Source organism: Pelmatolapia mariae, linkage group LG8 (genome assembly GCF_036321145.2).
Source record: "Pelmatolapia mariae isolate MD_Pm_ZW linkage group LG8, Pm_UMD_F_2, whole genome shotgun sequence".
NCBI classification, from domain to species: domain Eukaryota; kingdom Metazoa; phylum Chordata; class Actinopteri; order Cichliformes; family Cichlidae; genus Pelmatolapia; species Pelmatolapia mariae.
Genome location: NC_086234.1, coordinates 13138324 through 13163326, shown reverse-complemented (window position 1 = coordinate 13163326; position 25003 = coordinate 13138324). Strand labels below are relative to the sequence as shown.

The window sequence follows — 25003 nt, the reverse complement described above, 5'->3', positions numbered from 1 at the left end:
TAAACTTTACTACACTACTGCAAACCACCTACTGTGTAGCTGTTACATGCTGCATAAATATGCAGTAAATCTGTGAAGGCATTATAAAACTATGAAGCACCATAACGATGCAGTTAGAGTTTAAAGACAGATCAGTACATCTGATCATCTGTACTTTACAATAGGCTACCTTGTCGGGTCTTGTTACTTGACAAAAGGACACATGTGACCTTGGGCAGGAGCAGCGGCACAAAGCAGCATCATCAGCAGTGTTGTTCTCCTTCAGCACAAAGGCAGCGGTGTTATCTTTAGCCCCACAGACACTGTTCTCTACACATTCTGCACAAGGTCAGGGCAGGATTAACATGCAGCTTTGCTGGTTAATTCCCAACACAATGCATTTCAATGCACGTCCCCTCAATGCTATAGACACCAGCGTGCCCGTCATCATGTCAGTCAATGCATATCTGAGTAAGCATGCAGTATTTTTATCATACTGAACGTTAACTTTCGATGCTGCAGCATGTGCCACAGTGTACCTATTAATGCTGCTTTGCTTGAGGTTTGGTTTGGTTGCTAAGAAGTCACATGCAAAGTCATTGGCTTATGGAAGAAGAAGAAGAAGTCCGCTGAAGTGTTGTGACAAATGACTTCATTACTAAAAAGGCCTCAGTAGACTTACAAGTCCAGTCAACTAACACCATTGTTGCGCTACCGAATCTACAGAGTGTAACACGATTCATTTTTTCCCCCCATCACCCTGGTGGGAGAGAGATCATTGGATGCAGTGCGCTGTGGCCATGCCTGAATTCAATTATCTAGTCACAGCAGAGCCCATATAATCCTGTTGTTGCTGAGAAATTGCCTGCTGGACAGTAGAAACTATCTACATCCATGTTAGTACTGGCTGGGGACTTATTTTTGGTGTAACAAGATTCAGCCGTGTATTCTTAGTGATTCAGTAATGGATTAGGCACCAAAATTCACTGACTTTTGCTGTTTTCTTTTGTTTTCTGTCACAGTAAATTAAACACGTTTTTGTTCTTAGACTGTTATTTTGAAAATTGCAAGACCTCAACTCCATCTAGCACTTAACCTTCTGACATTTTAAGATATTTAATGTTTTTTGCAACAAAATTTTGATCAACTTAACTGAAAAAATAATCGAGAGATGCAGGAATTTGAATGAAAACAATCATTATTTGCTGCTCTGATTTGGGTGGGGGTTGGTGGGGAAATCTGCCATACTGAAAAACAACCCAAACTTCCTGCTACATTCCATTTAACCACAAGCACCGGTTCACTGCTGGGCGTGGCCTTTCTGTTGTTTCATAATGCTTCTTTTCTTTTCACCTTTGCCAACTGCTGCATCCTTTCTTTCTCCTTTGTAATGCATCAAAAGCCCTCAAACTATAATATACCTGTATTTAATTTGTACATGATGCAATCTTAAGCAGTGCTATAATCTTGTATGAGTGACAGCATCAGTCTCCCCTCCTCATAAAGCAGCTGCGAGTTCTGCCGGTACCTGCATTTTATTCCTGGTTTTACAGTGTGGTGGTCAGTCTGTCAGGCTGGAGTAAATGCAGTAATATACAGTCTGTACTGCTTGTTCACATTATATTTTCTTATATATTATAAATATAAAATATTATATCTTTTTATATTTTTTTGTGGTTAGTGAGCTGCAGTTGAGAGGGCCTGCTTTCAGGAGATGCTGGTTTTTCAGGCGAAGCCTTTGGTTGTTTTGAAATTGAGGTATGAGAGGAAACCAACTAACCAAAGAGCTGCGTGACACTTCCTCTCTGCCTGCTTAGACATGTTAAATTCAGAGTTTCAGTGGGTAACTGTCGTAACTGTAGTTCCCTCTGACTTTTTGCAGCTGCTGCTGCCATCGTGTGGATTCAAATATGAGTTTGATTCCTGCAGGATTTTTAAAGGCTTCTTGTCATGTGCCAAGATTTGGGGTTTGACTTTGTGTTGTGATCAGATGAACCCAAATATTACTAAATTCAAAATAAAGTTGTGTTCTTTACTTAGGTCATGTCTAATTTTGCTTTGTAGTGTTTGCTTTTTTAAAATATTTGATTCTGATCATTTGCAGTATTCGTCTTATTAGCACGTGGTGAATATTTATATTTTAACCTTGTCACCTATTTCTTGGCAGCAAAATTCTTTTTAATATGTTATTACTTTGCAGAATATGGGGCATGCACCCTATATGACCAGCAGGGGGCAACAGTAACCTGCTGTTTCTACCCCCCTAAAAAAGAAGTCTCCATAGGAAACAACATGTCAACATAATGAAAACACGCCTCTTTCTGCAGGAGATTATAATGTGGGACATGCAGCATTTCATAATATAATATCTACCCAAACCCTCTTGGGAGTGTTAAGTGAATCATATTAGCGCTAATAATTATTAGTGTATCAAATGAGCGTGTCATTTTTTACTGTGAGAGTATTGTCACCTCAGAGGGGGGGTGGTGGTGGTGGCGGTGGGGGGGAATCAGCTGGCTCCTGAATATTAGTGCTGTTCAAACATTTGTTTTATGACTCCCTCTGTCCAATGATAATTAATTGTTTACTTTCTCATCTCTGGATGATGGCGTGACTCTTTTCAGTAGTTGTTTGCTCACAGCAATTAAGTTCATCAGTGCTCATCCTATCCTCTCTCCCCACCCACCCACCCCACCCCACCGCCACCACCACCTACCCCTTCTCCCTCCTTTTCTCTGTTTCTCTGTGCTAAATGCAGATTAGCAGCATCACAATCGCATCCAGAATGAGAGTAAACTCCTCATTATGCCGTGTGACCCTCTGCTGCATGAATAATTCAGGGCTGCAGTGTTAGTGGCTGGCTGTTATTAGCATTCCGGATGGCGAAGGATAGGGGAGGGTGGGGGGGAGGAAGGAGGAGGGTGGGAGGCTCATATCACTGACAGGGCTGACTCAGGGGGATCAGCGCTGGATTGAGACACACATCACACACACATCATCACACGACACAGGAGATCAGTGGAGGTGCCTCTCCACTAACACACCCTGCTGTCTGTGTACATCTTACACACCCCTGCTGCTGCCATGCAGCTCAATCTGCTTACTGGGGGAAAAAACAACAAAGGCCTCTCTCGCTGAGTACATGCTAAACACTTCGGCTCCCGGGTTCGTGTGTGTGATAGATTCTGCTCTGTAAACACACTTGACTCTACTCCTCTCTTTCTATTTTTTATGTTTTTAATATATAATGAAGTGAATCGTGAGTGCTAGACAACCCCCCCTCCCTTCCCCAGTGGAGCTATCCTTGTGGTGTCATAAGGACAGACACTCCTGCTTGGTGTGTGTTTGTGTGTGTGTGTTTGTGTCTGCTCACATGCATGTGTGCAGGAGCTGCATGTGCTTACCATGGTGCCACTTCACTGGATGTACTCATGCTTGACTGAGTGTGTAGACACATTACACCCCCCCCCACCCCCCACCCACCCACCAATCCTTTTATTTCCCAGCTCCCTTGTCTGGTAACGCTGAGTGCTGTACTACAGTACTTAAACTCACCTCTGCTGGCAGCTACCGGGTCAGCACGTCCGGCTCCCCCCCGCTGCCGAGGACAAAGGTCACGGGCCTGCATCCATCAGCCGACCTCTGAGCCAAAGCGAGAGAGCAGAGATTAATGGCACTCAACCCGTAATTGAGACATCAGAAACACGTTCAGCGACCAGGCGCGCTGCTCTTGATGTTTTATTGATAACCGTGAATCTGGCGATTTGGGACGCTTGCGTGAATCTGACGTGCTCGCCACAGCCGTACTCAGCTGTAAGAAATGCGAATGTAGACCTTGTGAATTATAAAAGAGGAAAACTTTTCAAATACTGGAAAGAAAGGGGGGGGGGAAAACCAGCGCAGGGTCTCCTTGTTCCCGTGTTGGTGCTTTTTGTGTGATGAAATTTGTCAGCGTGCTGTGCAGCCGCTTGATTTCTCTGCGTTTAAAAGCATACATGCTGCATTATGAGAGATGGCTGATGCAATCACAATTAAGGCTTGTCCTCGTTGGAGCTTTGAATTCCTCTCTTCCACTCTCTCTCTCGCTTGTTGATGGCCACTGCCAGCAGGTGGTGCCAGAAGGAAACATCACAAGTCAAAGGGGGCGTAACAAACACAATCTACATCTCTGTGCATGTGGGCGCTGCTACCCCCTCCTCACCTCGTCTCCCTCCAACTCCCCGCTTTTAAAGAGCGTTTTATAATTAAAATGTGGGCGTCTCAGCCAGTACATACAGCATGTTCAGTTCAGAAAAGCATGCTCAGGGCTATTTTTAGTCATCTTTGATCCCCCAGCAGCCACACAGGAAAAAGCCACTGATGGCAGCAGCCCTTTTTTTTTTAACATGAAGGGTAGTTAGTGCACTATCTGTGCCGATCATTTCTCTACACCTAGCCTGTGCGGGGGTAGAGATGGGAGGCCTGACTGGTGAGCAGCAGCAGCACTCCCCGTGTGTTTAAAGTTCACACTGGGCCATATGGTCCCCGCAGTAGGGGGTGTTGGTGGAATTATTCACACGGAGCGCTCTGAATCACTGAGATCCTGGTATCAACCTCCAAGATAAGGGGAATGTCTCAAAGGCTTTGTGCTCCGGCTTCAAATCTCAATCCTCAAGAGAGCACCAGAAGCCCCATCCTTGCTTACACACTCCCTCTTCCCACTCCTCTCTCCCTCAGTGTGTCCCTCTTTCTCTCTCTCTCCCTTTCATTTCCTCACACACACTCTCACACTCCCTTTCCCACATCCACGCAGTACAGTGTGACAAACAACGCCACCCTCTGCAGCGCGAAGCCAAAAACCTGTGACATTTTAGAGGAAATAATATGAACTCATACTCCATGACCAGATTTTGCCCCCACCGCCTAATCCTTGAGCGCAGCCTAATTAAGTACAAACAGCAGTCCTCAGCTAATGCCAACAAATGGGCTGCTGCTGCTGCTGAAGCTGGATTGGCCCATTATTAAAGGGACGCACAGTTGTTGTTTCTGCATTCTAATGCAATTACTCACCCATTATGACCATGTAATTGTGCAGTCATTAATTGTGTATCCAGTCTGTGATGCAAAAAGTGTCACTGCAGAGAAGATGTGGCACTTTTTTTTCTTTCTTTCTTTTGCACCGAGGTACTCGAGGAAGGTTTTCTTAGCTAAAAAGGGATTTGCCCCAGTGGATTGAGATACCCGAGCGATGCCGATACTTTAATGCTTTTGTACAAATCAACATTCATCCCTTACTGTAGTCTATTAGAAGATGTCAGAGGATGGGAACAAGGCCTCTGCGGCTGTTTGAATCATGACTCATTTGTGTTCAGTACTTTTATATGCCTCATTCTTCGCCATCTATTCCCATCCTGCCCTAATGTTCCTCTGATAAGAATGTCCTATTCATTCTGCGTTCCTCACCGGTTGCTACACAGAGAGGGAGTGAGAGAGAGAGACTCTACAGGCATTGAATGAAAAGCACATCTATTTCTGAGAGGGAGCGCGAGCATGGTAGAAGATAATTATTGATTTGAAATAAGAAAAGATAAGGCTCAACCTTGAGCAGCCCAGCGATAGCACACAGAACAGAATAATTAATGGGCCTGTCTTGTGTCGGGACAAGCTTTCACACTGAGACGAGCGTATTGATTTTAAACAGATAAACTGCGTAACCCTTTGTGAAGGGTTTGACAAACAATTTAATTGGGGGGGAAAAACAACAATATTCCTCACCCTTTCCATCTCCCTTTCATCATGTCCCCGAGCTGTTTTTCCTCCGCCTGACCTATGGAAACAATTACTGTGCATCAGGCCTCGTACTGCCTCCAGACTACCAAGGAAGGCTGGTGTGGGATGCACACACACTGATTGGGGAATCTAATCAATGGTGGAACCTGTCTCCACTCCAGATGCCCGTGTTGAAACTGGGATTACCAAAGCCTTTTAGCTGCATTGGCCCCTCTCTGCTTCTGTCAGATAGAGAGAAGATGGATCTGCCTGTTTAAATATACCTGCCTGCTATACTTGAAGCAGAGATAATTTACTGTTCCTGTACAACCCTCCTCCTGCCTAATCCCCAAGGAGAGCCAGCAAAGAAGCCCCAGTCCGCTCACTTCTTCCTTTGCCCTCCCCTGATTAGCGATAGGGGCCGTTTGATCATGTTTCCCTGCCTGTCCTTGTGATTTGTAAGCTGTTTAAACGTGAACGAGGCAATTAAACGAGGACGAACGGCGTGTAGGAGAGAAGGTGCCGCGGTGATCATTAGCGATGAATTACCCCGGTGTGCACTCAAACACTCGGGAGGACTTTCAGGCGGACCACTCCCGAGAATCCAGATCCAATCTAGCCATTGATTAACAGAGACTTGTTCTTCCTGTGAAATCACTCGACGGGGATTTTAGGGCACTCATCCGGTCTTATCGAGATAGGCTAACATCAAAGGCGAATGAAGAGGGATTGGGTAAATGGGCTCGCCTTGCCCTCTGTGTAAGAGACTTAGAGGAGCAAATCTTGAATTATTGCCTCATGTAAATAATCTACTTGGCTTGTTTTTTGGGGAGGTGAGAGAGGAGCTCATGAGTCACTCGGGTTAGAGAACTCTCAAAGTACTTTGGAAGCTCTCATATTTCCCTTGATGGGAAACAACAGTGGGGGCTCCATCCTCAGGAATGTAAACAACACAATGTTCCTGACTTGTGTGATCTGCCTCAACAGTTTGAACGCGTTAAGCCGGAGAGATCTGGAGGTATTAGTTGTCGAGGGGGGACTCTTGGACTCCGATATCCTCTGAATACAAATATTGTATTCAGCGGCTTAATTCTTCTAATTTGAATATGATTTCATTTAAGCTGAATAAATAAGTGCTGCTATTAGTCTCAAATTGGAAGGTATGAAATTGAAAAACGTTGGCTTTTAGTTAAGAGTGGCGTTTAACCAAAGTGCCACCGGCAGCCTCTTGTAAAACATGTTATATAACACATGCTGACCATACATTAGTGGAATACATGGCATAGCTGGGATTGCTCTTACGCCGAGCGACACCAGTAGGTTTTAAAAGCCGAGGTTACTGGCTGAGGACATTTTGTTCAAAACAATTTCTTTTTTCTTTTTTTTTTTCTCCCTCTGCTCCCTCCCATCACTGAGTGAGCTTAGACTGCAGTAGATGGGAAGGGATTTTCTCTCTCTAAATGGCCAAGGGGGCCGTTTACGGTGTCACTACTATGGGATCACATGATGTTTGAGGGTGTAAAGGTCTCGAGGCAGCTGCTCCTTTTCGGATGGGATTTTCGAGGCGTCCAAGAGCAGGGCCCCATGCTGTCTGCACTGAAAGGTGGAGCAAATACTTCTAGTAAGGGGAAAAAAAAAAGCACTGAAATCCTCAGAAGCTGTGTGTCTATTTGAAATGGGTTCTGGAGTCCCTCGGCTGCCTTCATGTTATAAACACCCACAGTGCTCAAATTCTTCTTTTGTCAAGGAGTCATAACAGGTGTCTCAGGAAGGATTTTTTTTCCCCCGGTTAGCATATTTTCCACTTACATGGAAAGTTTTTTTTTCTTTATTAGGAACATTCTGCCCTGGGTGGACCTCTCGCCTTGAGACATGATATGTAGACTTTCTTTGAAGCAGTTAAGGTTACTTTCACACCCGCTCAAAATTCGGCCATGCCTAGTTAAACCAGGTTGTGTTGAAGTATTGAACACCTCTGGCTGGCACATGTTGGTAAGCCATGATGCACTTTGCATTCAGATCAGTGCTGTCTGTGGCAAGTATACACAGTAGACATGACATATTTTTATGATCAGGGCTACAATTTAAAACATACAACCGTTGACCAACCCCATAAAATGCACTGGATCTCTGTAGCGCAGAGTACCAGTGTCCCCTTGGGATTACAACTGAGCATTTTATTATGAATTTAAAGCAGTAACGCACATATAATTCAATGTGGCTGATTTAGAAAAAGGCCAAGGTGCATCTTCACCTTAGTTAGGCCAGTTACCATAGCATGGCGGATATGTTTATATATCCAGCCCCCCCATCTCTAGGAGGCTAATGGCGCAAACAATGTGCAGAACACAACATTATTCATGTTCTCAGCTTCCAAGATAAAGGGCTCTATCTCGCAGCGTAGCCTGGCTTTGCATCATGTTACGCCTGAGCATCGCAGCTATTGATGTTTGAAATGGCAGTATGATGGGGAAAATACAAAAATGATAGAACTGCCTTCAGTATTACCCTGGGGTGTTCCTTTGGTTTATGTTTGAAAACACAGCAATTGTTTACTCCGTATTCCCCGATGTAATGTCTGCTTTCTCGACTCATTTCTGTTTAGTCTGTTACAGTCATTTCTAAACTTTGCTGTGCGGTTCACAAACATCAAACGTTTAATCAGATGCGGTCTCTCGCCAAACGACTTATCTGGGTATCGGGTTTTTATACATGGGAAAATAATAAAACGTGTTTTTCTAATTGCTCTGAAAGCATCACCTATGAAATATGAAATACGTGCAGTCGCCTATCTCTGCCAAGTTGAAGATGAATAGCTGCTTTTATTTTGTGCATCTCTTTGAGGAAGCAGTTCAAGTTCCTTAGAAATAACTTTTGCTCACTGCTCATCTTGCTATAATACTGTAAGGCTAAATACAACCATGTGTGAACAATGTTTCTCTCTTTTGCTTTTATCAAGCTGACATTTTAGACTCCCAACTGCAGATTTTCGACTCCAGCAACATTTGTGGTAAAGTATCCCATTTAACAAAATCCAGCTTTGATTTTTTTCTCCCCCCCTCTTTTCCCTGTAAGCAGTTTATATAAACAACTTGCACCTGGAATGTCACGGTTAAAGAATGGCGTAAATGTATCCCACTTTTAGTCTGTTGTGTTTCTGGGTTTACGTACTGCGAAACACAACTTCTTTACTGCTGGAAAAGGGAAGAAAAATGTTGCGACTTAACTAGGCGATTGGAAAATATATCCTTACAGGCTATGCTGAGTAAGTTAACAAAAGGTCTAGCACAAATATTTGGAATACTGAGTCAAAAGTAACAAATGCAGTATTTAAAATGGCGATCTAAAAAAGCGATCCTGTGAACTTTACTTGTGTTTTCTGTTTAAATGATCAAGATAATTCTATTAGGAAGTGTTAGGAGTGTTACACAACCACAAGACACTTTACAGGACTCTCTGTTTGTAGGTCTTGCTTATAACAAGCATCAGTAGAGACTTTCCAGCAGCAGCCACATGATAGTGCTCACCTTCAAAACCCACAGGCAGCTGCTGGATATGTGCACATGTAACTTTGTGTTTTGATTAACCTCCAAACTTTGGTTTTAGTTTGGAATTTGCCGCAAAGTGTGCATGTCCTGTTGTAAATTTCTCACCGACCAGCATTACTGCATTAGCGGGTTAAAAAAGGAGCGGACATTGGCATTGGTTCATTTTATTTTTGACACATGTGTTTGTGAAAATTTAAATGACATTTGGGCTTTTTTAGCTAGAGGCAAGTATAAATAATTATTTTGATTGTTCTTATTCCATCTCACGAGTGCCCTCTAGGTAAAGTGAGCATGCTCTCTATAGATCAGACCACATAAATGTTTGAAATATATAGCTAAACTGACAGATAAACACTTGAAATATGTGTCTGAAAAAGATAAGAGCATCTTTTGTTTGGTACTATTTAATTAACAAAGTCAGAGAGCATCCAGTGTGAGATCATTTTAACTAAACACATGCAGTGCCTGAGTTCATCTGAAGTGCTCTTCAGATATATTGAGAGATTGCTAACTGATTAAATTCAGAGAACAGGTACATAATGCAGTTAAAATGTTTAATTTAAAGGTAAAATAAAAAGCTAAAACCATTATTTTTTTTCAAGAAGTGCCCATTGAGGTTGCGCATGTGAAGCATAAAGCTGTTTGATTAGTTTTATTCTGAAAAGACAAACTTTGAATATGCAGCACTTGCACAGTGCTGCTCCTTTAGTTATCCTAATGTTAACATTATCATCATAGCAACAGTCTGAGTGATAACTGGTTAGCCAATATTATAAGCAGAACCCAGCTTATTGCAGATTTATTGTTATGTATGTTGTCCAAAATTATTTTTAAATACAGAAAATGATGTATAAACAGATGCTTGGGCTGATGTAGAAATGGTGTCATCATGTAGTTTAACCAGAAGAGTGCCTCACACTTTACAGTACTGTCTGCACAATGTACCGCACGTACAGTTGTATACATGTCACAGCTATGCATGAAATATGTTGTTAAAAACTTCATAAATTATGCTTCTCATGTGCTGCTCCTTTTTCATTATTTCTGTTGGCAAACTAATATACTTAATCACTTTATAGGGCTGGTGGAATTGGTTTATACGCTAAGAACTGCTCATTTTAACCTGTTGCCGTTTGGTTGTTAAGCATATGTATTTCAACTTTTATGGCTATAATGAGATGCTATTGTTGTGAAATGAAAACAACTGGATGCTTTCATAAGGTGCTGTAGGTGCAGAAATGCTAATAACGGGTCATTTTAGGACGTTGCTGGGCGGTTTCTAGGCAACAGTGATAACATCATAATATCTGATATAGATGAGAACCACCAGGGGGCCAAGATGTACCTGTGTGCTACGTTTGGGTGCTCGACTCCTGATGGTTTTGCAGGAGTTTGCAAAAAGAGACACACACAGACAGACAGAGCTTTTATGTTTTATAGTAAGATAACAGTTTTTTGTTCTTCCTGGGGTCGGATGTCAGCACGATGGTTTTAAGTGCTCCGACATGGAGCGGCATTAGCATTAAGCTGGAAGCACAGTTCTTTTCGCCATGAATGCAGGTCTAATAATCTTTTCCTTTCAGCCTTCTTATGGTCTTCATCAGTCCCTCGAAGAAATGTTTGACGTTTTAGCTGCTAAATGCTCTATTATTTTCAACAGTTGGCTGCGAAATTAGTGTGGAGGACATTAGGGCTCGGAAAATATTTTTGCTCTGAAGCTGAGTACAGCTTTATAGCCACAGCGGCTGGAAATAAGGTTGATGGGAGCAGTGCGGCTGAATCGAAACAGCAACTTTGCCGGCCTTTAAACCAGACAATGGGTAGAAAGAGGAAATGGGAAAATTCTGTAGGCTTTAGGGAAACCACAAGATTAGGTGACGTTATCATGAGAAATTTAATGCTTGAGGCTGGCATGTTAAACGGGCTAAGTTGCATTTGACATACAAACTCCAGAAAGTTTTGATCCACTCTGCATTTGTACCCATCTCACCATGTCCCTTGCATTCTCTGCATGTCCTCCTTCATTACCTCTATAAACCTTCTCTTTTCCCCCGCGCTTGGCATTGCCACAGTCAGTCTGTAATTGTTCTTAAACAGTGTCTTATGAAGCATTTCTTTTATTTTGTTTGTTTCAGGTTTGAAGAAATTGTCAAGAGGAACAAAGTTGAGTACCATGCCGGTGGTTCTACCCAGAACTCAGTCAAAATTGCTCAGGTTAGTCTTCTCTGGCCGCCTGCCATGTGCCCGAATGTGTTTTGAATATACGGTGGTATGCTTGTAACCTTAGATTTGTCTGCCTGGCAGCCCTGGGAATACAGAGCATAGCTGCACAGCACGATGACACATTACTGTTTTAGCTTTTTAGCTGTTTTGAATTCATCAAACCTGCCACGAAAAGAGAAAGGCGGGAAGGATTAATAATATTTGCAGTGTTATCTGGTTGGCCTAATTTCCTGAGACATATCAAACATCAATTAGAGAGAATTACAAGTAGACGCAATTAACATGTCACAACAAATTATATCAAACAAATGCTGATCCTCTCTCTGGCTGTTAAGACAGATTTGAGCATCTAAAAGAAATTGGTGATTGTCCAAATCTAAAATGGCAATCTGAACTTTTAGAAGATTATTCACTGAATGCTTTTTTTTTTTTTTTCATGTGACTGCTGCAAGTCACTGAATTTGACATCCAGTGATTAGCTGCTGATAAGGCTTTGGTCTGTTCACAATAAACAAAGAAAAAGCATCCAGCTGAAAAATAATTCTCTTCCAAGGAGGAGAAATGAGTGCAGAAGCTAATTGAGAGGCTGATGTCTGTGGAAGCGTAGAGTCTTTCTTGTGTGTGGGTTTTGTTTGTATGTGTCAGTACAGTGTGTAGACTTTGTATTTGTACACGTGTGCGTGTATATGTGCGCCTGTGTGTGTTTTTGTGTGTATTTAGCGCAAGATAGATACAGAGCAAGGGAAAAGAAAGCAGGCAGGCCCTCAGGCTGCCACCATCTCCATGCTTTGGAGACAGTAAACATCCTTTAAAAATGAGACGCCGAGCTGTGCACCTCCATACAAACACTCTTTAATTATCAAGATCAGACACGTTTGCATAAACCTCAGTCACTTGCATTAACATTAACTGTCAAATTGATTTTATTCTTTGGGCAACAACTCCCTGCCTTTTAAATCTTGTTTGTTTGATGCAGTTAGATTTTATATAATTGGCGGAGTCGCTTTTCTGCTTGAGTCGGTTAGATGTTGGAAAACAATCACTGCAAAATGCTCGAGCTTAATCTGTAGATTCACAGTGTAATTTGGGCTTCTAAAGGGTTTCTCGATTTAGAAACAACGACTTGTAGATAATGTCAACGGAGATGTGACTCAAAATCTGTGGAAGAATTCGGTGAAATCAAGGATGGTGGTCCTCTTAACCCTCCCCTCAAAGAGCCAATGACATGTGAGCAAGTCGTGTTGCTGGTTTGAAACATGCACAGTTTTGGTTTTCAACCGTTTCAATTACTTTTCAGGGTGGGTACATCTGGTTATTATTGTAGTAAAATCATAGGTATGTGTGCTTTTTTTTTACCCCTCAGCTGAACAACAGTGAACTTGACCTCAAGGTCACAGGTTGGAGGTCAAGTTTTCAGAATCTCTCCTGAATCCGTTAACTCAAGAACGAGGGGACGTAAAATTTTGAAATTGATACCATAGGTGTATCTAAATGGAGGCTGAGGGCACTGGCAGTTGCCAGTATTTTTAAATTTTGGCTTACTTTATTCACAACATGAATTAACAAGTCTGTTTGGTTAATTTGTTTTGTGCTCTGGTGGATTAAGCCCAAAAAGTTGATCATATCCAAACTCTGGATTGAGCCATTAATGAATGTACTGGGATTTAGTATAACCTGCGTGGGAAAGCAGCTTATGCTTTGTGTAGCCTGAAATAACTGCCAAGATGGCTGACGACCAGCAAGCTTTGTTTCTAGGAGGATTTTGACGGTGTGAAGTGGGTGTGGGACCATTGGAGTTCCATTACTGGAGAAAATCTACAGGTATGACACGAATCACATTCAGAGAGAGTGCTACAGTCACACTACGGACAACAGCTGTTGGAGCCTGCGGCACAGTCCATGTGAACTGAACTTGCAGTCTTGCTGCCTTTGAATAGGTCACTTTGAAGATAATGAACAGGTCTGCAAGACCACCCACAGTCAGTTGCCATCTTAAAAGCAACTTTGGTGCCTCAAAATGGTAATAAAAGGGAGTCAATCTGCTACCAGTTTGAGATTGAATGGTGTCAAGTTGGCAATTATGTACAAATTGGTTAAAAAAAAAAAATCACAAATTTGGCTAACCAAAACTTCACATAAACTGACATTCAGGGTCCAGCAAGAACTTTAAAACGTTGAAATAGTTTCAGATGCATAGAAATTCCCCAGGTTTTTTTTTTTTATAACATGTTGGCATCTGTCTCTGTGAGTGAGAGTTAGACCAGGATTACAGATAGGTTGGCCCCCATTGGGCGACCTGTGCAGTCGCTTTGAATGAAAAGTGGGCGTGCAGAGGTTGAGGGTGTTGTACACTAAATGTCTGGAGGACCAGTTGGTGGCTGAAAATACTTGGAATCAGTCTCCAGTAGCAAAAGATTCAAAGCAACTATTTTAAATTCATTGTTCATTTTACTCTTTAGTCACATATACTCACATTAATTCTAATTAACTGGCCACAAGTGACATAAGCTAACATAATATTCACTGCTAACTTAGCACTAGATTGTTGTTCTAAATGTAGTAGTGTTGCAGGAATATGTGAAACAGATAAGATGTATTTTAAAAGGTGACTGCAATCAAAACCATTAGTATATTTAATAAACTAGTACATGCCCAGGAAATAGTATTGTTTGGCACGTTTGTGCTATTGGCAAACAGTAAGTAGATAGTAGTAAGTAAATAATGTTTATAAGCTAAAAAATGCTAAAAAATATGTCTTTTTAGCCTGTTCCTACATGTTTGTTTGGTGTATATAATGAGATGCTACTGTGGTGAAATTAAAATGATAGCATCCTTTCATAAGCTGTTGTAGGTGGTTAAAGGCTAAAAACAGGTCATATCAGCCTGTTGCTACATGGTTGCCGGGCAACATGACAGTGTCATAATATATCATGCATAATTCATTTTTTGTGGATATAAGTTAGATGTTAATGTCATGAAATAAAAATGACACAGTGCTTTTTAAGGTGTTATGGGTAGATAGTTGAGAAAAACTGGTGATTTTAGCCCACTGCCATCACGTTGCTAGGCAACATGACAACGTCATAATATCTTATATAAATAAAAACCTTCAAGGGCCTAAGATGTACTTGTGTGCCAAGTTTTGTTGATTAGCTATTGATGGTCTAGGAGGAGTTTGCAGACAAAGAAACAAACACACAGACAGAAATGTCATGTAATATAATAAGATTACAAACTTCTCTTAAGTTTAAATGTTGTTGTGATATTGTAAGTGCACAAGAAAACAAAATGTCGCTTATAGATATTTTGTCGCATAAAGGTTGTCATTGATTTTTCATGTTTTATGTAAGAAGACACTGAAAAAACTGCCCCAAGAAATAAATGCCCCTTTTGAATTTAGATGGAGATTTTTAGTGTGGGCCCAGACTGGAGAAAGAGCCGTCATGGCCTCTGTGCCCCGTGAGAAGCGTTTCGTCATCTAAATTGGCTTCATAATGGCATGGCAGGTCCTAGTCAAATGGTATTCTACTCTGTTTATTTGGATATTTACCCCCTTCAGAGGGAAGATGTAGTGCTGATTCTGAAATGCTCAAGATAACAAGAGTGTTTTCGTCCCACACCCAGAAGTCTCAGAAACAGTCTCTGTCAATATATACCTTGAAGCGCTGACTTTTCCACATTTCACTTTCAGGTGATGGTGTTCTTTTATGAAAAATGTATAATGCATAACCAGCTCCCAGATTATCACATTGTAGCACCTGCAATATGTGAAACTTCAAACCCGGCTGTATTGTGGATGCTGAACCTTCAAACACGAATGATATGCACTGCAGCACTGAATCCACATCAAAGGGGCCCAGTGACTAAATGAGATGCTCGATCCAGGGCAGGTTTGCTCAGGAGCATCACCGCCGCTGGAGGAGAGAGAGTAGTGTTCAGAGGCTTTGCACGGGAATTGCTACACACGCTGGGAAAACCCAGGGTGTGGGAGGATCAATGCCTTCGCCAGCAGAACTCGTACTTCCCTCCAAAACCCAGACGCTTCATCGGAGGCTGTAATAGGTTAAATACTGCCGCTTCATCCAAGCTAAGGTTTCTGCACTATCAAGGAAAACCTAAACCTCGGCTTTAAGAAGATGCAGAATCAATGGTAATTGGATTTAGTCAAATGAGAATTGACCAAGCTGAAGCTTAGACGGATAAAGTATTGTTTTCCACTAACCACCATCTGCACCCTACTCCTTGATTGAAATCATTCATTGCAGTGTTTGCTAGTCATCAGTGGCTTGTACTCAGTGCTGTCTTTGACACTACTTACTACTCACTATATTCATATTCAAATCATACAAGCCCCAAAGTAGATATAGCAGCGCATTTGTGCTTCCCTAGCTGTGCACCAGTGCTCCCCAATAAGCCTTGGATCTTGTTTGGATCAAGCCAGCGAAGTTGCAAGCTTGTACGCAGCGCTCTTTGGCTCTGATTCTCCTGAAAAAATGCAATGATAGAAGTGGGTTGGAGGTTGTTGCCTTTGCCCAGGCTCTAACAAACACCATGCCCTGAAGGGGCATCCAACATAAAGGCTTACCTACTGGATGTTGCAGAGGTGTAAGGTAACAAAAACCAGCCCAGCGTTGCCTGCTTTACACACAGCCTCACACATCAAAGGCTTTCTGCTCAGATAGGGCACGGCAGGAAACAACAATCATATTTTTTTCAGTTATTTACTGAGTTGAAGGAGGGGGAACTGTGGCCTTTCTGTGCATGTGGGGCAGAATTTGGTGACGCCAAGCATGCATGGTGTTTATCACAGGTGACAGAATTGGTGGGGGGGGGGGGGGGGACTCAGTTGACTGGAGGGCTGTATCAAGCAGCACAGTCAGTTCATTTAGACAGAACATCAAAGTCCTCCAACAGCTCTTTGGGGCCCAGAGATTGAAGTCTGAGCAGAGACAGGCTCGCGGGGAGTTATTGCTGCTGCCAGGGAAGTAGATCCTACTCTAAGTGCCTCGTGTAAACCGTGCATTCTCATTATGATCCTCACAAATCAGCACTTTTGACACATTGTGTTTCTGTGCACTGTAAGCAGGCTGTGTACCTATTCACCAAACGGACAAATTGGTTCTTCTAAGGGGCCTTGCTTTGAAAATGTCGCTAAAAGTTATGATTAAGTATGTTCTCTTTTCTTTATTTAGATTGGCATTGGATGCTTTTCAGCCTACATCATCAATTCACCGTGATGTCTTAATTACTGTTTAGAAAGTAAAGGCTTTTGAAAAATCTGCTCTCCTTGTCATGCTTATGATGCCTGTTTAACATTTCCTCGGACTTGGTCAATTGTGGAAGAGGTGAATGGGGCCCAGCCTCGGTTGTTGGCTCTGAGGCTCTTAATTGGAAACGCATGTGCACCACACAGTTGAAAGTTGTATTTAAAAAGCAGAAAAATCCCACAGCACTACTTGACTTTGTGAAAGGTCCTCACCAGCTCATATTTTGCAGGAGAATACTTAAACCGGGTTTGATGTCTCATTGAACGCAGTGACTTATTTCTCAGGGTGAAAGTATTCCATGACCTAATGTTTGGCTTTTACAGCTCGTTTTGTTAAATAAATAAAGAATAGCGACTTGCCTCCATTTGAATGGGCTAAATGAAGAAATACCTACGTCTGGTACCACTTAGAGAAAAGAGGACAGTTAAGGAAAAAGAGAGGGGCTTTTGTGCTCAAACTATTTGAGTAAACTTTTAGAAGGATGTATGCTAAAAGGGGGCATTTGTAATTTTTAGCTGTTGCTGTCTGTCCTCACTTATTCTTCCTGCACTTAATGGTCAGTATTGAAACAAATATTCTTTGCTTCTTTGTGAAAAGACCTGGAGGGCTTTTGTGACATTTAATCGTGGCTCATTCTGGGATCTACATAAAAGCTTCCACTTTTTGTGTGTGTGTGTGTGTGTGTTTTGCTTTCTGATCGCATTGAGCTTGTAGTTGCATAGATCTGAGTGCAGCTGTGCCAAAATGAGCATGCTAATAGCCGATTAAAACCTAAACCCTGGTGGGCCTTTGAGTTTCTAGCCACAGAAATCAGTCCTCTCAAGTATGTGCCTGTTGTTAAAGCAAAAAAACCCCTCTTGTTTGTTTTAAGACAGGTTAATTGCAAAACCACTGTTAGCCCCTGTTCTGAGCCGTTTTATGGCACCGGGGTCTTGTCGTTTCTTTCCTAGTACAAAGCACTGAAAGGTCACAGTCTGTTAAGCTTCTTGAGAGAGATGCATGAAACCAAATGGATTTTTTTTCTTCCGTTTTTTATTCCCATCTCCACTCATTGCAGACATTCCAGGTGTGCAAGTGTGCACTTGAGTGTGTGTGTGTGCGCGGGGGGGCAGGCTGCCATTGTTTTCCTCGGCACAAGCAGCGGAAGCGAAGAACGCCTCATTCGCTTTGATGAGCGATGTGTTCATGCGTAGGCTTCAATGTCACCCGCCATGAGGCAGCTGTGAAGTCGCAGCTCATGTCTGCGGTGCCATTTACTCAATGATGAAGTGAGGAGATCTCTGTTGGTTCCACATTCACCTCCCCTTTACGTGCACACATGCACGTATACACACTGTCTGAGCACATGTTCCTCCCACCTCGGCTGTATTGTGACTGTATGTCACAGCTAATACCAGCATGCATTAAATCTCAAACTCTGTGATCACAATAATAAAGGTTGACTGAGCGATTATGCAAGCCTTCGTCGTCAGAAGGATTTCACAGCTGATTGCCCTGCCGCATCCTGCCTTCTTTCTCGTGTTTCCTCAGATTTGACTTTCACACGAAAATAATTTGCTGGATTTAATTTTGCGTTTAGATACCGGAGATCCCGATGCCCCGGCAAGGAACGGCACAGATTGCCATATAGGTGACATATTACCGTCCCCATTGAAGTTAATTTGCCGTCAAATTTGCGACTTAATTTAAGCTGCCAAAGGGAAGACGTGGGGAGTAGATTGTAACTCATAAGTATGCATTGGAAAGAGTGTTGATTAACATTGAGGGCTCGAGAGACAGACGCACTCAATGTGTATCATCTGGCCTCAGAGGCTGGCAGTGGAATTGAATGTGATATCTTGCATAACGTGTCCTTGCTTTAAGTCCTTGGTTCCAGGCTCAGGAAGAAAGGCTGCACCATTGGCTTGCTTGCTTTTTGCTTGGCTGTTGTACAGTTGCCCAGGCTCCAGGCGAGCTCTGAGCAAAATCTGAAAGGACTTGTGAAACAGACAGTAGTCTACATATCTGGCAGCATGCTCGCGTCAAATTACAGAACGATATTTTGCACAGGACACTCGGCACGCCTGCCACCTTGCTGTATTCTGCAGTTAAAAGCAGCCACTTGTAGGTTTGATACGCAGACAATGAGAGAAAAAAAAAAGTGTTCTCAGATGGCTGCGGAAAGGCAAAGCCGTTCAGATTGTAAACAGTGGTTCATTAAACAACCTATTGTTTGAATTATATGTTGACAAAGGTCAAGTAAGTGATGAATGAAAGGATGATTGTGCATTTTACACAACTGTTCTGCATTTTCATGTGATTATTGAACGATGCCCCTCTCTCATATTTCCCCACAGAATGTCTGTGGCAGTAGTATTTATTTGGCACATTCTCAGCATGCTCCCACTCTTGCGGTTGAAGTGTTGCGTAGCAACTGAGAAAAACAGCTTTAAATATTTTGGTTAAAAAGGTTTTAAGAAAATAAAGAACAGCCTGCAATTACTGTTCATTTCTCCCGAGTTCATAAGTTTAAGGAGCTGTAGAATTGTGCCAAGTAATAAATGAAATACCAAATTAGGCTTTGTGTTGGCTTGGTAAAAACCGAGAAACGATATGTCTAGAATATCGCGTCCTCTTGTGCCAGTTCAGTTACTCATCTGAAGCTATTTTGTTTATCGAATAAATGCTGGCAGCTGTCTGCACCTTCACTAATTCACAACTGTTTTGAAACAAAGCTCAGAGTAGTTTTCAGAGTGCAGCTCAGCTCAGTTTTCAAGCCAACTGAGTATATCTTTGACAGGATGGAAAATGTGTAGGTGAGTGCAAATTTGAAGTGATGTGCCTCAGGAAAACGGATGGGGATGGAGCGATGGGGATGGGGGCGCATGTGGAGAGAGGGAAGGCTGGATGACGCACAGCAGGTGACAGACAGACACTAATAGTAATGGCTCTTATCAGTGCTTCGCTCGCTCCCTCTTTTCACATGGGCTCTGACATCCTCCTGCTACTCCACCCCCTCCATCTAGCAGGGGGTGTTGGGAGCTCGCTGGGTTGTGCAGCCCGCTCAGACGGAAAGAGCCTGCCAAACACCGGTCCCCTCACATATAAATTGCATCATTAACATCGCCTAGATTATTCCAAGCTCTCCCACCGGGTTTATGGCAGCACCGGCTCAACTTAACTATTTGACTCACTGAAGACATTCAGGTTTCCTGAGTGAGCTGTGCTTAGATCTGCTGTGAAATACGCCAGTTCTATTCTATCTTGAGCTTTTAAACAAATCCTGAAGAAATGTGCCTGTATTTTTCACTCATCGAGGCTTATTAGGCTAATGTGCTTCGTTTTCTGTCTTGAGTAGCCAAAACTTGAGTTGTATTCTCATGCACACCAAAGAATCCTGTTTGTTCTCATGGCTGGCTAGTACTGCAGTATTAATATTTTCAGTCTGTCCCTATTTATGTACCGAATGTATTCAACATCAGATTTTAAATAATGTTCCTAATTTTCAGTTCAACATTAAAAAACTCTTGACTTCATTCATTTGGGCTGCAGTCTTTTATGAAATAGTGGCAGTACAGTAATATTTTCAGGTTTCCAATAATTCAGCTGAACAATTTGAAATTACTACTCACAATATTAAGGATATAATTAAAAAAAATCCTTACATTGAATAGTGAAGGTCATGATTTTTCAATATTTAAATATTCATTAAATTATATAAAAATAGTTGATGGGACTAGTGGTTGTGTTAAAATATATTTTATTATGTTTTTATCCATGTTGGTAAGGATTGTTTCTACCCAAATCAATTCAGTTCAAGTCCATTCAATTTCTACAGCGTCAATTCATAGCAACAGTCGGCTCATGCACTTTATATGAGGTAAAGACCCTACAATATTAGAAAAAAACCTCAGTAATCAGGACCCTATGAGCAAGCACTTGGCAACAGTAGGAATAAAAAACTTTTAACAGGAAGTAACCTGTGGCAGAACCAGAAGTTCTCTTTCATAGCATTCGTTTCGTGTCTCACTACGGGAACGCCTCCTGCGTGACCTCATCAGAAGCTCAAATACCATTACGCCAGCCTTTACAGGCTGGCTAGGTGACGCCCATGTCAGGAGGGGCTAGTGCCTCCCTATATAATAGCCTGACATAGCGTCAGATGTCATTTAAAAACCTCTTCTCGCTTCTCACAGAAGCCTGTAGACAACTGTGCGATTGGGTGCTAAAGCTAAACTGTCCACAGATTCGAGTGAACAACTCGGTCGCCGGGCGCTTTGTTCCCAGCTTTTCAGTTGTCCACTAGCATACAAGCAGTAGCAATACTGCTCTGTTACTAGTGCTGGTGCCAAGTAGCAATACTTTCACCCAGGGAAGTAGCAATATTTTCCGAAAGCGAAGTAGCAACACTTTGCTAATAAAGATACCCCTAGCTTTACCATCAGGTAGCAATACCCCTCAACGCTAGCGGTCTTTTTACACATTGGGTAGCAATACCTGTAGAAAAGTAGCAACACTTTTCACCCCACGTTAGCGAAGAATAGCAATATTCTCCGCACTCGGTGTCAGTCTCGCTAACGTGCGCAACCCTCTAGCTAACCATGGCTACGGCTGCCAACGAAGTTGCAAAACTCTGTCCCTGCGGCAAGAAAATTTCTGCCTGGGATACACACCCCGTGTGTGCGGCGTGCCTGGGTTTATCCCACGCTCAGGCCGCCTTGACACCCGCACAAGACTGTATCCACTGCGCGGCTTTCCCACGCAAGCTACTCCGCCGCAGGCTAGCTCGCCAGGCTAACCTGTCGGGCGGCGACCCTTTGCTGTGTGAAGCTGCTGCGGCGCAAGGAGATACTGAGATGCCCGATGATTTGGCCGCAACGCCAGGGCCGAGCTGGGCAGAGGCAGACCCCCAGCCCATCGCGACCGCTTTCCCGTCGCTGGAGGCACACGGAGATCGTGAGCTTTTCCCTGATGCTGGAGTCATCTGGGGAGGAGATGCCAACGAGGACGGAGATGAGTCGGCTGACTCGGAGCTCCTGCTGTCTGACGACGAGGAGGAAGATTCCACCTCCTTGGCTAGCAGCGGCTGGGCTGCAAAGCCCTCGGCTACCGGCGAGGTTGAAAAACCGACACCGCCGTCTCCCCTGGATCTCGACATGCAGGACATGTGCAAGCGCGCAGCTGCCAGGCTCAACATCCCGTGGCCCGCCGTACAAACGGAGGTTGTGAAATCTCGTTTTGACGGTAAGAAATTGCCTAAGGCGAAAAAGACGGGGAAGCATCTGTTGCCTGTTTTCCCGGAGCTACTCGATGAGATAGCGATGACGTGGAAAGCAAAACCTTACAGCGAGAAACACCCCATCGTGGGGAGCTCCCTGCTGGATTGTGAGGGGATGGAGTCTATCGGCCTCCGCCAGATGCCACAAGTGGAGCCGTTGGTAGCGAGCCATCTTCACCCGAAGACGTCTCTGTCCTCATCGGCTCCATCTCTCCCCTCCAAAGCAGACCGCTTCCAGTCTAGCCTTACAGATAAGTGCTACAAGGCAGCGGCTCTGTCAGTGAGAGCCCACAACGCCTCCTCTATGCTAATGGCTTATCAAGCTGAGCTGGAAGAGGACATGACGACTAAACCAGATACCACAGTGTGGGAAGAAATCTGCGTTATAACTGACCACGTCCTCCGCCTCCACAAGGTAGCCATACAGGCTACTGGGAGAGCCATGGGCCTCATGGTTCTTCAGGAGCGAGCACGCTGGCTCGGGCTCACCAACCTGACGACTAAGGAGAAAGAGGACCTCCTCGACACCCCTGTCGTCCCTCAAGGTCTCTTCGGTGCGGCTGTTACATCCATGCAGAAGAGATGTGAGGAGAAAAAGAGAGATGATGAGGCTCTGAAACTCTGCCTGCCGAGGAGGACCCAGCACGTCACTCCAGCGGCACCGCGCCAGTCATTCGCGCAGGCAACGTCTCGCCCGGTCCCCGCTTTCAGGATTCCCAAAGTGCCTAAGACGCAGGCAGCCCCCCAGGCTGCCGGGGCCCCTAAGAATCCATGGGCCCGGAAACAGTCTCCCCAGGCCAGACCTCAAGCGGTCCCACCTCCTCCCCCCGCTGCCGCGATCGTGAGGAGGAAGAAGCGGCCGGCCTGACAGCCTCTCCTCCAGGCGGGAGCGAACCCAGTTTCCCCCCTTCATGGGCCGCCCTGCCGCCTCCCAGCTCCGTTCCAGAGCCAGTTCAACGGGACATGTCCCACACAGAGTGCCTGACCCGGGCCGGCGTTCCTGTCACCGGACCCGCCAGAGGGAAAGAGAGCCAGAGTTCACAGTGTTGTTTCGCAAGCACTTCTTTCGTGCATTCTGTATTAAAAAAGCCCCGACACGCGCATCCAGGCAGTTTGCCGAGGGCGCTGTCGAGTGTTGCAAAACACATGAAAAAATCAGACATGCAAAGAAACGGAGCAACGTCTGCCATAACGCAGCCCGTGGAGACTCGCGTTTTCCCGGCTGTGATGATGCAGATGAGCCCGTCACCTCGCTCGCCTGTGACAGGGGTGGCGGGACACCGAAATGGCGTGTGTTTAGCGCAGCGACCACAAGAGGGCGCCAAAACGCCATCTTCGGTGGAGTGGCCAGTGAGCCCTCTGTCTCTCCACATGGAGAGCTGGGCCACCTGCACTCAGTCGGCATGGGTGCTGAGGACATTGGAGAGGGGCTACAGACTGCAATTCAATGTCGCTCCGCCACATTTCAAAGAAATCGTTTACTCTCGTGCTCTGGGCGAGTCTGCCAGTTTTCTCCTGGAGGAAATTTCCACCTTGAGAGAGAAAGGAGCTATAAGAGTTGTCCCTCCCGAGGAAATGCACAGCGGATTTTATTCAAGGTATTTCCTCGTGCCAAAGAAAGGGGGGAGGGGGATGAGAGCCATCCTGGATCTCCGTGCCCTGAACCGGCATTTAAGGACATACAAGTTCAGGATGTTGACGCACGCCTCGCTGCTACGGTTTGTACGAGCGGGCGACTGGTTCACATCAATCGACCTGCGGGAGGCTTATTTCCACATCCCCATATATCCCCCACACCGGAAGTATCTGAGATTTGCTTTCCAGGGGATAGCATACGAGTTTGTAGTCCTGCCTTTTGGTCTTTCACTGAGCCCGAGGGTGTTTGTGAAGTGCACCGAGGCAGCAGTGGCCCCGCTCAGGAAAAAGGGCATTCGGGTGGCCACATACATCGACGACTGGCTGGTGGCAGCCCCAACCCACCAGGGGGCGACTTGTCACACAAACGCTCTCATACACCATTTGGAGAGTTTGGGTTTCCAGATAAACGTGGAGAAGAGCACATTGACGCCAACTCAATGCATTACTTTCATAGGGCTCAGCCTAGACTCCCTCCGGGTGAGGGCTTTTCTGTCCCCGGAGAGAACGGCAGTCATACGGTCTTCCCTAGCACTGTTTCGCAGGGGCAACACAGTGACCCTCAAACAGTGCCAGAGGCTGCTTGGTCTGATGGCTTCCTCTCTAGTGGCGATAACACTGGGACGCCTGCACATGAGAGGCTTTCAGCGCTGGGTGGGCTCGCGGGGACTGGACCCTCACCGAGACGGCCACCGTCGCGTGAGAGTCTCCGCAGACTGTTCACTCGCTCTCCGCGAATGGAAGAGGCCAGGTTTCTTGTCTCAGGGCGTCGCCATGGGGGCAGTTTCAGCCAGGAAGGTGATTTCCACGGATGCCTCTCTTTCGGGCTGGGGGGCCACCCACGAAGGCAGGACAGTGAATGGGGAATGGGGCCCTCACATGCGCTCCACCCACATAAACTGTCTGGAACTGCTGGCAGTTCACCTGTCGCTAAAACACTTTCTCCCTTGGCTGAAGGGTCATCATGTTTTAGTGAGGTCGGACAATTCCACCGTTGTGGCCTACATCAACAGACAGGGGGGTCTGGGGTCCCCCAAGTTACACACACTGGCACACAGACTGATAGTCTGGAGCAGTGTCCACCTGCTGTCACTGAGAGCGACTCACGTGCCGGGGATCTTGAACTTTGGAGCAGATCTTCTCTCCAGGGGCAACCCGCTGTATGGGGACTGGAAGCTTCACCCAGAAGTGGTGAAGCAGACCTGGCTGCAATTCGGCCAGGCGACCGTGGACGTTTATGCATCCAGGGAGAATGCTCAGTGTCCCCTATTTTACTCGCTGCACGATCAGAGAGCTCCACTCGGGGTGGATGCTCTGGCTCACGAGTGGCCGAGAACCCTTCTCTA

General features: G+C 44.6%; 1 protein-coding gene across 3 annotated transcripts in view; it reads left to right on the top strand.

Moving 5' to 3' along the window:
• The window catches only part of LOC134633832 (adenosine kinase-like), a 138576-nt gene that overhangs the window by 6995 nt on the left and 106578 nt on the right, over positions 1–25003 (top strand). For all 3 annotated transcript variants that reach the window (XM_063482920.1, XM_063482919.1, XM_063482918.1), the window contains one exon: positions 11411–11489. In XM_063482920.1, the coding sequence (XP_063338990.1) occupies positions 11411–11489 (79 nt within the window). The remainder of the gene's footprint in view (positions 1–11410; positions 11490–25003) is intronic.